Consider the following 16,416-nt stretch of genomic DNA (forward strand, 5'->3'; position numbering starts at 1 on the left):
GACAACCCTGGTGTGAGATTTAGCTGATCAAACACAGCTGACTGACATGTGAACATCTGTGCCTAAGTTAGTCTTTCTCCCTGGTGGGAAATAAGTACTTTGAGATCACACTTGCTCTTGTCTCAAAGTAGAAAGTAGAAACAGGTCAGCTACCAGAAGTGTGTGTTGAAGCACATCTGTATAAATGACTAACAGGGATGTGCTCCAGAATACCTTTGTTGTAAGGGGGTTTCTATGATCCATTTGTTTACTTTCAGGAGTGTGTACTTGAGTGCCACTATGAATGGTGACTTTGAACCCTGGCTCTTTGGAGATCATGCTGATGACTCAGGTGGACAATTAGGAGGAATGCAAGACCTGCAACAACTTCTGAGAATACCCACAGTGACTAAAAGTGAATGTTGGTACCTGAGCTAAAACTCTACACTCAGTACGTAGAAACTAGCACTTGAAGAACATATCCTGTATCAAAATAGAAGGCAAATGAGTTCAATAATTTATTGAAAGGACAAGTTTAGAGGACAATTCTGGAGATCTCCTGTTGAAAGCAGGGCTTTAGATAAGGTTATTCAGGGCCTTTTCCTGACTAGGCTCGAATATGTCCAACCATGGAGATTCCACAACTTGTCCAAGAAATTTAACTCAATATTTAATCATTAACTTATTTTAGTTCATTTGATAATCACCACAAAATACTTATTTCCCACTGACTTTAATGGGACATGAGAAGATACTCCAGTAGAGATGATGAGAGGAGACAAGTCCTCTCCTCAACAAGACTAATTTTTCTCTGTACAGACCAGGCAAAGTCGAGGAAGATGGAAAGTTTGATGGGAGAAGCGGTTTTGTGTTGCGGGCAGCACAAGGTGTAATGGACCACAGGCAGCGATCACAAATTCTCCACCTTCTCAAAGTTTATAATGTTCCGTTCTATCATTGGAAGTTTTAAAAGAACTTTATCAGAGAAATATAAATGTTGTTTTCACAAGGAAATACTTGATTATATGTATATTTCACCTAATTGGACTCAGATACCAATACATGTAATACTCCCAAGTGACTGTTTGCAGACACCAGTCAACAACTATTTTCTCAGATGTTAGTTTTATATGCTAAGGTTGAAAATTATGCTTGTAGTTATAGACTTTCAGTATCTCTGAAAAGAATAAGAAGTTAGAAACCAGCTCTGGGTTGGAAAGACAAAAGGTTTCTACTTGGCTTACAGATTCTGGAAACATTTCTAAAGTCAGACAATTTTCAGTGAAGATAAGATGGATTTTAATTGTTAGTCAGAATGAACTGGCATATAATACAACCTGACTTGTTTCTAAAGTATCTTTCCTTTAGTTTACCATAAATGAGAAAAGGTAAAAATTTCAGCTTTAACTTCTAAACTTTTATTGAAGGGCTTCAAAATTCCTATTTTATTACTCTGTTTCTGTCCCTTAGATAAATGTTTAAGGAGTGAATCAACTCCAGAAGCACAATTAAGTGCAAAATTGGTTTTTGCTTTTCAGCAAAACTCCATTAAATCACTTGGCAGGTTTGTTTTCATGTCAGTGTAGAAAGAAGTCAAAAATCAAACCCTTTGAAGCTGTCATCAGGTGGAATTGCTTTTCTCCAGACAGCTCTATTTTGATACAAGTCAGGCTCAACTAATGACACATAGAATGTAGTCAGCAAAGCCATTGGAAAGAAAAACCTGCTTTCTTCAAGAAAACCAAATTTTATGTGATAAAATGTCAGCATTTATTTAACACGTTCAGCAATAAACCAACTGAAATTCAAACGTTTTCACATAACATCAAAAAAGAAGGAAAAGAAACTTGAACTGCCATTAAAATGAATCCTTTCAGAGATGGTGCATGTTATTTACTAGAGCCAAAAATACAAACGTGATTGGATTGTTAGAAAATAATATAAAATTATAGCGCTTTCCCATTCTGTTGGTAGCTGAGATTTTGATTATGATGGACTGCTGATAGAGAAACAATCAAGAGCAAAAAAGAAACTGTAGAGGATTTACGCATCAGCTGTGCACATAGGTAGGAAAAAGAGTTATGCTGTAAAAGCAACTGTGGCACTGTGTAAACAAATTATATCTGCAAATATAGTAAAGATCTGTAAATATCTTTTTCAGCTGGGAGGGGAAAACTGGTGTAGATTATGAATGTAAATTATAACACTATTTAATGACGCATATAGGCACATTCTTCCATGCGACATATGGAACCAGCATTCTAAATTACAACGTAAAATTCTAGATAAAACTATAAATCTGGACCTGGAAACACTGTACTGAAAATGATTTATCATACTTCATAGTCGAGCCAATACATCTTTTTGAGCTTGAACTAAATAACAGTGTATTCAGAAGCGGGTTATGATGCACTTCCATACATAAATGTGCCTGTTCAATCTCAGTGAATAGAACTCCCTTGCATTAATGTGCAGTAAAAAAAAATAAGTCTGGGGAGAGGGGTTTGCACAAAATGTCATGGAATGTATTCTTTTCCTTTCTATATCAAGACTTTGATAAACATTCTCTATAGGGGAGAAAGTGGAAATATTGGAAACGTGAACAGAGCGAATTCTCTGCTTTCACCTTAGATTTTGAGGCATCCCTGGAGGTATTTAGGGCCAGGCTGGATGTGGCTCTGAGCAGCCTGGTCTGGTGGTTGGTGACCCTGCACACAGCAGGGGGTTGAACCTAGATGATTATCGTGGTCCTTTTCATCCCAGGCCATTCTATGATTCTATGATTATTTGCTTTACTCTGCTTTGCTATTACTTATGTCAGGAAGGAGAACCCCTAGAATTCCTGGCAATTGCAACTAATTAATTTGTTTCAACCTAAAATCAAATTCCTCTGTGCAACATCTCAATCTCTTTCCTCCCAGAGACAAAGAATGGGTGATGAGGATCAATGGCTTTTTCTATTTAAATCCAACCCACAGCTTTGTGGATATAGGCAGTGCTGCCTTTCCTATGTAGTTTGACAATTGACCAGAGAGCTTTGCATGATGAAAAGGACAGTTACCGAAGATGAATTGGCCGAGACAGCTCTGAAAAGCCTCAGTGGAGGTACTAGCCTGCATACCTTGACAGGCTTCTGTGGGCAGGTGCAAGGAGCAGCGGGAGCCTCTCCTGGGTCTGGCAAGACTGAGAGATGCTCCTATGCAGAGTGAAGGCAAGAAGAAATGTCCCAGGAGAGGGACACTTGGCATCTGAACCTCCTGCTCACTCTTCAGCTTCACCTCCTCCAGATAGCAGGAATGCTACTCAAGGGGGAGGGGGGACAAGCAGGAGGTGGAATGAACAGATTTTTTTTTCTATTTGGAGGAAGAGAAGGGAGGAATTACAAGTGGAAGGATATTAAAACAAAGGCTGATGGAGGAGAAGTGTGGCAGCTGCTGGTAGGGTGAAAAAAGTAAATGGTGTTCTATTTTTCTCAAGAGTTTTGGTTACCAGATGATGAATGCAGTCAATTCTGTGTCTAGTGAATGCACTGTTTCAATTAGATTTGTCATGAAAAGAATTCCAGATTTTTTATAAGTATTTTTTCTGACTTCGTTATAAAATTCAGATGTTTTAAAATCCATTAATGTATTTCTTTCATCTGTATCTGCAATCACATTTATGCTGTCTCTGCCTTATGAGTGACCTGTCCAAGCAGGTGGGGGTATCTTCCACCTTCTCACATCCTTCTTTATTTTCACTGGGGATACTTTTGACTCCTTTGAGCTAGCAGTAAGGTTTAGCCTTGGCAATGTTTATACTTGATGGAGAAGCCTTTATTGCACTGGCTGAAATGTAGGATTTTTAATGTTTGTTTATCTGTTTGTTTGCTTGAGAGCTGGTTGGAAAAATGGCCTTCATATAACTTAGGCACTAGAGGGCATTCCTGACATACAGGTTACACAAAACTATACCCAGTACCACTACTGCAATGCTGTGTTCAGTCTCCCAGTCTTCCTTCTCATCCATTGTGCTGATCAATTTGGATCACAACTTAAAGAACAGAACTGGTTTGTTAAGCTATTTGTACTTTGGGACCAGAATTCCATGCCAAGACCAATAAAGATGCAACCTGATCAAAGCAGCAGCAACACTAAATAGCCAGAAGCCACCCTGAACCAAAAGGGAAGCAAATTTGTGGAAAGGAAAATTAAAAAGGAAAGTGAGAACAGAATAGTTTTTATAAAATCTGGATCTTCAGATGTCCACCACAGCCTAAAAATATCTCTCTGATGAACTTAGATCTCCAGAGATCACAATAATTTTATTTTATTTTAGACAAAGAAAAGTCCTAGTCTTGTCAGAGGCTTTCAAGAAGTCTTTGGACAACACACATAATAAGCATAAAACTAGCTATGCCTCTTAGCTGAACTTGCTGCTCAAGAGGTCAAGTACATTCTTACCTTGTAGGGATTCTAATGGCCTCAGTACAGTGAGGGCTATGAGGACCTAATTAGTTTCAGTAAAAAAGAAACTTGAAACTATCTACCATAAAGAAGAATGACAGAGTCTTGTATCTATACAAGAAGTCCACACTGTCCACCTGAGATCTGGAGATTAAATAAGGTTGATGTCAATTTCTGCATTAACGTCACACACTAAATGCCAATACTGTTTATTTCATGACCTCTAAAAACTGTAGTGAGCCTGTGTGTTTCCATTTCTGCCTCATCCAGACACAAGTTATAGCAACTTGGAAGTGACATCTGCATGTACAAAGGGAAGACATCTTATCCCACGTAGAATTCATCCATACTGCAGATTTTAACCAAAGGTTATTCATACAGAAAATGAGCATCAAATTGTTTTCTCTTGGAATGTGAACATGTATGGCAGTACCTTTCCCAAAAATTCTGCTTTATAACACTCATGCATAGCATAACAAAGCAAGATGGACAGCGTCAAAGTGAACCCTGTCTCCTCAGTATAAATCTCTAGGACTTAGAATATCACAGTAGAACAGCAGAACGGAAGCAATAGCACAGACTCAAGAATAGGTTTGAAATTGGCTATGAGAAATGGGCAGGGAGGCAAATTCTTTTCCATCCCTGTGAAAAAAGGAAACTAACTGTGACTTAAAAGTACATTACCATCAATCCCAGGCCAGCAACTGAAAAAATATTTCCTCTCTCCACTTCTTCTAATGAATGAGTAACTGGCCACATAACTCTCTTTATTCTTTTCTGCTAAGACCCAAGACTCATTAAGGACTTTAAGGAACAGCTCTTACTCCCCTATACTGGTATCTTTTGTAAGACTGCAGCTTAATTAGGTCTTTCTCTTTATTACAGAAAAGTGTGATATCGACGTATCTATATTTCCAAATAGCCTCTCTGTAGTTTTATGTGCTCAGTGGCCCATGGAGATCTCGGTTTCTTCTCTTAGATCCTAAAAAGAAAAATCTCCCTTGTTGTGGATTCAGCATTTTTTCTGTCTTATGGGGTCTCCATGCTTGGAGATATTCAAAACCTTGACTACACAAAGTCCTAAGCAGCCTCTCCAGGTTGACACAGCTTTGAGCAGAAGGGTTGAATTAGAAGATCACCAGAGGTCCCTTGCAGCCTCAGCCTTTCTGCTGTTCTGTGATTCTGTGGTAATACATTCTGAGACCTCATTCTACTTGCCTATATCTGTATGGACTTTTCAGGTTATAATCGTGGAAGGTGTTGACCTTTAGGATGAGCTGAGTGCTCTCAACATCAAGGAAGAGGGATCTGAAATTCCCAGAGCTGCTCCTTGCAGCAAGACAACAAACTGAGTACTTAGTGGATTCACCCGGAATAGAAGAGATTCAGGTAGAATTTCCTCCCTTTGCCTGAGGGGTTTGAACCTGCCTCTCCCATCTGAATGTTGGAAGACACCGTCAGTATTTGGTGAATGGCATTTAAACAACAAATAAAGGCCAAGAAAGTATCTCCTGGGTTTGTCTACAATTTATCTGGGAAAAAAAAAAAAAAAAAAAAAAGATTTTGTTCATTTATGTATGTGAGGAAAAGGGTTGTCTGAATAATATGCTTCTAAGGAGAGTAAAAATATCACATCTTTGGATCAGCTCCAGGAAATTCACAAGAAGGATAAACAAACCTACGTGGAGAGCTGATATAAGACATTCATCTCTCTCACAAGAGCGCTTGGATCATCGATTAGTAAGTCAGATCCCAGTACAAAAAGCACAGATCAATGCTGAGGAAACTTCATGACCAAACAAATTGCTGGGAGCCAAGACATCTCAGAGCAAACTTCCATGCTGCCTCTGGTTCTGTCTGTGGCTTTGGGCAAGTCAGTTCTCCTCTTTGTACAGAATACAGATTACGATACTTGACATAGTGGATGACACAAAACATTTAAATTATCATTATAATATATTGCAGAATTATAAACTCTACCTTCTACCAAGGAAGTCAAGAGTGTGACATTTGCTGCTTTTCTTCTTCCTGCAGGTAAATTCAGTCCCAGCCTGTCTAATTTTTCTCTCAGGCAACGTCCTCCATTCTTAGATTTTGCTCTGTCAGGAGAGAGAAATTCATATTAACTGTGTTTTTCTTCCTCTACAGATTGTGTACACCTGACTGGGAAATGCATAATCATTAGCTCTGATCACATTGGTGGGAAATCTGTCAGAGTTGTGATGTTCACTACTTACTCACACTGAGTGAGTTTTTCAGGTTGGTCTTTTGAAAGTTGAGTATTTTAATGCCTGTCACAGGGGCATCAGATCTTCAGACAGCTTTCAGCCTAGTGGGACCCATGGCCCTGATCTGGGTGCTGCACCTGGGACTGCAAAGATTGAATACAAATACTGACAGTGCTGTTAGTTATACCTGACCTAGCAGCCTCAGGGTCCCAAGACAGTTGAGAGAGACAAAAAACAACTTGCGATAATAAATACAAGTTTGGGATAAGGAATCTTTGCCATTTTCTTCTACTGGGCTGAAAAAGGAAGCCAGACAGATACTCAAATGCAGAAGTCAGTGTGGAACCCAGCTTTAGCTATCCCCATATGACTGATACAGAGATCTGAGTGCTTAAGAATGTAGTCTATGAAGGCCAGCACTTACTAAGAATAGGGATAAGACAATAGGAAATGTAAGGCTAAAATCCCAGTCATCTTTGGCTAACTGTACCCCTATCCCCGATGCTTACATCACTTTGTTCTCATAAAATGGTCACTGGTGCATCCCACACCTGCTTTTCTGCAGTGCCTGAATATTTGAAGCATTTCAAGCTTATCCACTTATGCAGCAGACTTAGGTTCAATTTCTTGTTCAGCCTGAGGGAATTTGAACCTCTGCCTTTTAGCAGCCAGCTGGAAGTGCATAACTAATGTTAAAATGCTTATACATTGAATAGAGAAGAGACTGGAACCTAGGTCTTCCCTATTCCAAATAAATGATCTGGTCATTAGATAATATAATCACCACTACAGTTATACCTTCACTTTTACCCACAAATGTTTAATTATCACAGAATGAGACTGAGGGCTCCCTAGCTTAGAATAATCCATTCTATTAAGATAGAATGAGGGGGAGTGTCCTCAAGTTGCAGCAGGGAACGTGGATATTAGGAAAATCTTCCTCTCCAAAAGAATGGTAATGCACTTGAATCAGATCTCCAGGGTGTTGGTGGAGGTGTTCAAGAAGTGTGTAGATGTGGTAGTAAAGAAACATGGTATAGTGGGCAATATTGGTGCTAGGTGAATGCCTGGACTAGATGAACTTAGAGGTCTTTTCTAATCTTAATGATTCTATGATTCTATAATTCTATAATTCTATGAGTATATAGGTCTATGATTCTGTGAGTCTATGATTCTATGAAGAGCGTTTGCCTAGATGTTTTTGAGATTTAGCATCAAGTTTCTTTGGACAGAGGAAGGAACCAAATTTGGATTTCCCCTTTTTCATGGTTAGTTTTACCCACTAACAGATGCCACAGTTTTGGACATATGTCAGAAAGTGTGACCTGCGTGCAGCTTGCTGGGGAGATGCTATGATGGTGATTACTAATAGAACATAAAGCTAACCCTGCCAGGTCTTGGACAAATCATAAATAGTATTTGTTTTCACTATCTCTGTACTTGTCAGCTACACAGTGATTGAGTCCATTCTGCAATATCTTATTGGATCCATACATTACACTCTTTGCCCTGTGAAACAAAATTGCTGTGTCCAAACCACCAGCTCAGAGCAGCCCCTGGCAAAATTGTCAGTCATATCACAGGGTGATTTGGAAGAGTGATATTTGGTCTGGGTCAAAAACTTATGGGGATAATTCTAGCATTTTAACAAAAGAGAGAACTGAGTCACCATGCTCAACCTCGTGCCCTTGCTTTCTCAATAGCTTGCAGTGCTATTGATGAAGTCTGTAGTGTGAGTATTTAAAGTGAATATTTCTGTGACTCTTTGCTGATGGCATCTTCAGGGTGAAGCAAATAACAGAAGAAAATTTTTGTATATGTAGATTTTGGTTTTCAGTGCCAATGAAGAGAGTTCAGTGGGGCGTATGTCCATGAAAAAAATATTTGCAACCTTGTCCTTATTCTGCAAGATGTCTTGAGACAGATATTAGACTGCTAAGTATCTTAGAATAATGCAGGTTGGATAAAATAACTTTCAGTGTGCATACGAGGATCAGTGTGGCCTTCAGTGACAGCAATGAAATAGCCAATAACTTTACAGCTAGTTTTGATCAAAGGGCATTCAAGTAGCTCATGCCATCTAAGTTGACGCCTCAGGGACACTGCAACTCTCACATGCCTGGCTGAATTATAGTTGCCTCCTTGTTTTCCACTTGTACTGTGAGGCAGAATGTGCCACTTTCTTCCTTTCTGTTACTACTCTCTGCAAGTGTGTACTCTGGCCAGTGGAGGGTCAGAGGCAAAATAGTACCTAATTACTTGCTTCTCCTCCAGCATCATACAATGAAAAGAAAATGAAAACAGCACCTTCTGCTAACTTACTCCTCTCCATGCTCAAAAAGCTAAAGGGGAGGTTTTGGTTAGATATTAGGAAGAAGTTTTTCATTCAGAGGGTAGTGATGCACTAGAACAGGTTGCCCAAGGAGGTTGTGGATGCCCCATCCTTGGAGGCTGGATGTGGCTCTGGGCAGCCTGGACTGCTGGTTGATGATCCTGCACATAGCAGGGGATTGAAAGTAGATGATAATTATGATCCTTTTCAACTAAGGCCATTCTAAGGTTCCAAGACAATTATATGATAAGGCAAGAAAGAGTTAATGGAAGAATGATGCATCTCTAAACCTTCATGTCTTAGGGTTTTGTTTTGTTTTGTTTTGGTATAGTTGTTGCTGTTTCACACTTGGTAAAACAATTTACTTTGAGAGATTTTCTGCATACACAATTTTTTTAAATTCCATTTTATAACCAAGCAAACAATACCTGTCTATCTCTTATGGATAACTGAACTGAGGGATTAAGATAAAATGATAATGTAAGCTTTCTGTAAAGAAAATAAATGCATTCTTAGTTTTTTCCTTATTTTCATTGAAATTTTCCTCAGAAATTGTATTCACTCCTAATCAGTCTCCTTCTGCTTTCCCAAACTGCAACCACCTATCCAAGCAGGTTAAGAGAACATTTACTTGAGGCAAGTGGAATCACATAATGTCACATAGACAGCAATGCCTAGTAATTGTTATTCTTGCCTTCACCTTACCTTCTCAAAATACCTCCTAAGAGGGAAGCGTTGAGGCATTCTGGCGGTGAAAGGCGTCTCTTCACCTCTGCAATGGTCACTTTGTACTTTGAAGTGGAGCTGAGTAGAGACAAGCGACCAGGTACAGAGCAGAACAGGTCAGTGGGGTTAACAACGCAGGTACCACCTGTAGTGCAAATGAACTGTTAGGGTGAGGAAATGTTCAAATTCCATATTTTGACAGATTCAGTCATGAGAAACAATTACATTGTGTGTTGTTGTTGTGGTTGTTCTTGTTGTTTTTAATATTACATCATTTGCTTTGGGAAGGATGCATGATTACTTAGTTCAGAAAGAGCAAACTATTGGATCTCTTAAGTTTTACATGCAGAATAGGTCATTATGGCTACTTCATCACATTTCGTGCTTGATAAAAATTGCACAATGTCATTGAAAGACTCGTGTGTCAGGTATGGTGAAAACACATGATTGAACAAGATTCAGGTATCACTTGTGATTTTAAAAAAATAATGCAATTGGTTAAAAATCAAAAACATTGGTTCCAATGAGGAATGATCATTTTGACTCTCACAGAGGTGTTTAGGGTCACAGAGATGCAGAGGCACTACAGGTTTGCAGTAAGTTGAAGCCAGAACAGTCCTTCTAAAGTCAGGTCAAATCTTCAAATGTCGTTAATGATTGAAATCTATTGAGCTCTATCACTTTATCTCAGATTAGTTCTGAAATTGTTTACCTTTTGAAAGTGGCAATTACTTGGACTGCGTCTAAAACTGCTGAATGATCACCAAATCTTTCAGTGAAGTTGTGATCAATAACTCCTTGGGTAAAACGGATCTTTTAAGTCAAAGCTTATGAGTCAGTGAGAGAAATAAACTTTTTCTGGATTTGATCCAAGAGGATAGAGCAAAAATCTTAAGGACTAGCAAATATCTCATCACCAAGTGCAAAATACTCTTCTTTGACCTGCCTTCTCCATCCTGACTAAAAATTCTGTGGAAGAAATGAATCTTACCACTGCATGCACAATACTTCCCTGTGGGAAAGATGAAAAAAAAGAATCAGCTGCATGTGACAGTGATATAAAATATTATATTGTTCAGTGCACTACTGGAAGGAGTTCAGGTGTTTTCTGCAAGGACAGCGATATAAAAAGGCCTTCTTAGGACAGAATTTAAGCGTGCTCATCATTCATCTTGTAGGAAAATCACAGTGTTTTTTAAAATACCATTATATATATTAGTATTTCTTTTCTGTGAACACTTAAAACTCTTAGCACTGTAAGAACTCACTTGGTTAGGCTTAAATAATCAGTTAATTCTCTGAATTTTTAAAACAGAAGAGAGGAGAAGGGAAGGGAAGGGAAGGGAAGGGAAGGGAAGGGAAGGGAAGGGAAGGGAAGGGAAGGGAAGGGAAGGGAAGGGAAGGGAAGGGAAGGGAAGGGAAGGGAAGGGAAGGGAAGGGAAGGGAAGGGAAGGGAAGGGAAGGGAAGGGAAGGGAAGGGAAGGGAAGGGAAGGGAAGGGAAGGGAAGGGAAGGGAAGGGAAGGGAAGGGAAGGGAAGGGAAGGGAAGAGAAGAGAAGAGAAGAGAAGAGAAGAGAAGAGAAGAGAAGAGAAGAGAAGAGAAGAGAAGAGAAGAGAAGAGAAGAGAAGAGAAGAGAAGAGAAGAGAAGAGAAGAGAAGAGATCACTCACTTTAGACCAGATCTAACACTTTTTCTCCTTCTTTCACATGTAAATCTTCTTAAAAACAAGGTGATTATATCAGTTCTAGCTTAAACAGAGTCAGAGGAGTGTAACACAAGGATTGATTCATTAAAGGCAGGCTATTACTTGCTTGCATAAAGAAAACAGAATTTCTCTCCAAAAATTTCAGATCTTGATGGTATATTTAAACATTTGTGCTGACAGCAGAACCAGAAAAGAACATCTCTTGGTATAAATCCCAGATGGGTGAGATCCTGACTCAGTACAGTAGGTTATTTTATGACTTTTCCAATTATACCACAGGATAGATATTCTCAGACAGAATATGGAGATAAATTGTGCATCAGCAAAAACATACAAGCATCAAGGGCGCTTGGGCACAGTTTTGCAAAGCTGAAAGTTGCAATTTATGAGTTCAGATGCTCAAATGCAGAAATCTGGTACCACATGCCTGATAGATTTTTCCTTTTTATTCCCCTTGTTTGAGGCAAGGTTGCACAGAAACCTGACAGGATTTTCCATCAACATTTTCAAACTTCTAGTCTGCCAGGTACATTTGTGAGGAGTGTTAACACTGAGTAGATTTGTTTGTTTGGTATTTCTTGCCACACTGATACACAAATATATACATACACGCTTACATGTGTGTGTCAAGAAAACAGTAGCAATGGTTACATATTTATTTACTTCAACAAGACTGTGAATTTTATAATGAGCAAGACTGCAATGGAATTAGTGTGATATTAACTTTATCTCCTTGCCAGGTTAAGTCAGTGTGTGCCCCATTTATGCCAGATAAATAATTGTTCCTTTAATCCAAAAATATGTTACCCTGCAGCTGCTCCTACCCGAACAAGAATTTAGTGGATCACATAATCTCATTACTATTTAGTAGAAGGTTGTTTACAGCTTGTGGTGTTTGAGAGTATTTTGACTGTGCGGTATGGTCTTAAACAAAGCAACTCCAGGTAAGTCAAGTATGGGTTAAAAGTAAGAGAAAACAAGTCTAAGCAATTTGCTTTCCAGAAAAACAGAGAACAAGTTGTAAATTACAAGGAGGTAAAATCTGTTGCATATAATTATTTCAGTATATTAATTATTCATTGACACGACAACAGAGAGTGGCTTGGTGCTTTCCAGACAAAGCTATGTCTTGGTTGCAAACTGTGCACAGATTTAAAGGAAAGGCTCTCCTCCTATAGACAGCACCATGGAGAGGAGGCAGATCAGATCCTGGTCTTTACATCAGATGGTAAACAGAAAAAGGAGCAACTCTGACCAAATATGCTAGGAAGGGCTAGGTGCAACCTCACTCCCAGATGAAATACTGGAACAGGTTGCCCAAGCATCTTGCGGATGCCCTGTCCCTGGAGACCATTCAAGGCCAGGCTGGATGTGGCTCTGGGCAACCTGTCTAGTGGTTGGAGACCCTGCAAATAGCAGAGGGGTTGAAACTAGATGATCATTGTGGTCCTTTTCAGCCCAGGCCATTCTATCGTTCTGTGAGTTTATGAAGGGCTGTACCTTTCAAACAAACACCATTTAGCCTCTTCCTTCCTCCACACTCCTTTAGAATGGATGAATGATATTGTGAGCAAGTACAGCTCAATGAGGGGAGGACAAGGTATGTTTATGTTGCACTGAACATCACTGACAACAGCAAACTTTTCTTTCCCATCAACACAATGGTGCTGTGAGAGCTGTTGGATGGTTCAGTCCATGCTCAGTCACCTGAACGGCCTTGTGACAACATGGTGTTGGAGATCTGGGATGCTAACACTAGCTGAAGAAACACATGTCCTCAAAAACTAAATGTAAATTATATTTTTCAGGAACCTATCAGGTCAAACCTAGGGAACCCTACTCCTCTTAGCAGATTTTGGTTTCTTCAGAGGTCTTTGCAGACTATCTTTTGGTGCTAAGATACATAGGAAGTTATCAATTCATCAGAAAAACAACCCAACACATATTCAAGACAAACAAATGTGCCTGCCAAGTACATAAAGAAAGAAAAACTGTCCGTTGCTTCCTGATTTTGCCCACACAAATGATCGTGATACAAAGTAAGGAGAAGGAGCTCTGGAGCAAGTAGAATTATCTAGTTGGTCACACATCAATAGCCTTCTATGGGTGTCATGTGAGATGAGCCTTTGAATGGTGAGAATCTTTAAAGGGCAACAGTTTATTCCATCAGTGATTACATCCTCAGAGTGAATATTGATCACACATCATCTGTTGCCATAAGATACTGCACTAAATGCAGCTGGAGATGGTGGTAGCTGTTCTGTTACAGGCACAGAGATCTAAAGGCACTAGCAAGACACGATTCAGATGAAGACATGATATCTGTTATATTACAACCAAGTTGGGAAATAAAAAGAAGGAAGGGAAAATTTTAGGCACACTCCACCATCTTTAGGGCTTCATCCAACTGTATTCAATTACTTCCTCTTCAAGACAGAATTTTACCCTCTGATCTGTCACCTTCTTGTTGATTTCAACCAATACAGTTGTTCTGAAAGGAAAAACAACTTTGTGCAGCAAACAGCACATGCAGAAAGGCTCCAGGCCTAGTTCTTCTTTATACTGAATCTCCTTGGTGAATCTAAATGAATTTCAAATGTTCTGAAAGAAAGGGAGGAGGAAAGATTACACTAATTTTTATCAGCTTTCCCTCTTTTTTGTAGCCGACTGGTTTTATGAAATGTGCACTTTTGCTTTGTTTCCTACATCTATAATGAAAAAAAAAAGGGTAGGCTAAGTTGTATTGAAAAAGATAATCACAGCAAGCATTTGGAAGAGTATTTTCCTTCCTTATTCCTGTATCCCCATCAAGTTGTGCAGGTCGGTGCAAAAGGCCAGCACACGCTGACGAAGAGTTGTGGAGATGACAGCAATGAGAACTATAGAGACATGCTTTAACCCAAGAGCTGCATAGTCTAATCTCATTGACATAATGAAAATCCTGCTAACTCAAGAAAAATAAAGAAGCTTGGTCCGTTTTGGTTATAGATGAACTGAACAGGACAATAGGGTTGCTAGAATGAGAAGATTCATTCTGACTCAGTTATGCACTCGGGCATCAGTTGAGAGGTAAGCCTCCTTGATGCCCTCAGAGTCAAGTATTTGTGCAGCTCCTCACTGACAAATCCATATTCTTGTTTGCTTTATCATTTTCTATTACAAATGAGAGACTGATGCTGATGTTACTGAACAATTTTTTGCACTTCGGATACAAATATTTTTTAATCATCTCTGTATTTTTATAGATACATGATGACATTCTGCTACATTATATCTTATCTGTTAATTGTAACAGATGCCACATGACACATATTCATTCAAGAGGTGGTAGTTCCCCATCCCAAGATACTCATTCATAAATATCATGCAGTAATAGGAGGAAACACCATAATTTACTAATGACAACAGCACAGAAGTACTGTTTATTTTGTTTTTCAGGTTAAATTTGTGCGTATCCTTCTGTAGGTTATTAAGCATAAGCACTCATGAGTGCCTAATGATTAGTCTCACATAAAATATTAATAATGCACTATGCCTTTTATTAGTTTATTATTTATATCTACAGGTGCTGTTCATGGGAGTCTGCAGCTTATACTGTATTTCAGTTCTGAAATTCTAGAAGGTTTACTGCATGTAACAAAATGAAGACATAGAAACCTATCTTTCTTAGGCCGTTTTTTCCCCCTAGCAAGCAACAAACCTAACCATGCAGTTAACCATGTAGGGGTTTCTGAGCACTATTTAATCCAGTGTTCATCTCCCAAAAGGCCTATAAGCAATTGCAAATGTTATCCAAATTATCCTCAAATGATCCAGTCATTAAACTCAGGAGTTAAATGCTCAAAGTTCTAAAACTCATTGACACAAGTCAGGAAAAAACATAGTAGACTTCCCTTCCCCCCCCACCAGTTATTTGTTTTTGTCTATTTCTTTGTTTCATTTATGCTTATAAACTTTGCAGCATGTAGAACAGCGCAAGCAGCTCTGAGATAATACCCCTCACTACAGTGTTCCTACTAAGGGAACACACACATGCCTGCATGCACTGAGCATATTATATATGCATATATACATGTATATTATATATGTGTATATATCTGAATACTATATATATATATATATATATATATATATAAACTAGCGATAAGACTGGGGAGATGATCAGAAGTTTTTAAGACCATCCTCTTATCCACGTACAACTTCCATGATTACTAAGAGCATCTAGAGTTTTAAATATAGACAACCTTGGGAGAAGCAAGGAATTACAGCACAAAGCACGATAATATAAATAAGGGTGATTTTTGTGGGAAGTCAGCTTTGAATATTGCATCAAGATGCAAAATTATCTGAAGTCTCAGTCACTCAGGACTCTGACGAGTTTACATGTTATACTGAGGGACATGGTTTAGTGGGGAAATGTTGGTAGTAGGTGAACGGTTGGACTGTATGATCTTGGAGGTCTTCTGCCTATGCTAAGTCTATGATTCTATAAGTGATATAGCCCATAAAGCATCTAAAGGCAGTAGAACAAAAATCTACTTAAGTCTTCCTTCATATACACAACCCATAGGAACTTATCATCACTTTGGGAAAACAACTGTGTGTTGCTGGATGGGGTGCGTGAGTCTGTGCTGTGCCTCGTGTTGCTGCAGGAGGAAAGCTGGTGCAAGCTGTGTGTGCTGTGGGGTGCATGTGTCTCATAGAGCTCTAAAGCTATGTACGTGGGGTCCCATGCATGAGTACTGCGTTGGGGAGGGAATGAGCAGTGTGGGAGGGAGAGGTTGCACTCTCTGTGGGGGTGTGCGAGGGATACTTCGGCAGTTCGAGTGTGAGTGAGTGTGTCTATGAGCGTGTTTCTACACACTTGTGCCCTGAGTCTGAAGGATACGGGGGTTCTCTGAAGGATGCTCTGTGTGCTGTGTGTTATGGAGAGCCAAGCCAGCACTGTGCAGATTACAGCAGCCCGGAGCTCAGAGTAGAGCAAAAGACAAAAAAAAAAGC

General features: G+C 39.3%; 1 protein-coding gene across 4 annotated transcripts in view; it reads right to left on the reverse strand.

Moving 5' to 3' along the window:
• TFAP2D (transcription factor AP-2 delta) overlaps nt 1-16,416 on the reverse strand; it is a 53,763-nt gene that overhangs the window by 25,718 nt on the left and 11,629 nt on the right. For all 4 annotated transcript variants that reach the window (XM_015859874.3, XM_015859876.3, XM_015859875.3 and 1 more), the window contains 2 exons: nt 9,690-9,855; nt 6,405-6,523 (listed from right to left, as the gene is read on the reverse strand). In XM_015859874.3, coding sequence (XP_015715360.2) covers nt 6,405-6,523; nt 9,690-9,855 — 285 coding nt within the window. The remainder of the gene's footprint in view (nt 1-6,404; nt 6,524-9,689; nt 9,856-16,416) is intronic.

This window comes from Coturnix japonica, chromosome 3 (genome assembly GCF_054131305.1).
Source record: "Coturnix japonica strain WE chromosome 3, WE-NBRP24, whole genome shotgun sequence".
Lineage (NCBI taxonomy): Eukaryota > Metazoa > Chordata > Aves > Galliformes > Phasianidae > Coturnix > Coturnix japonica.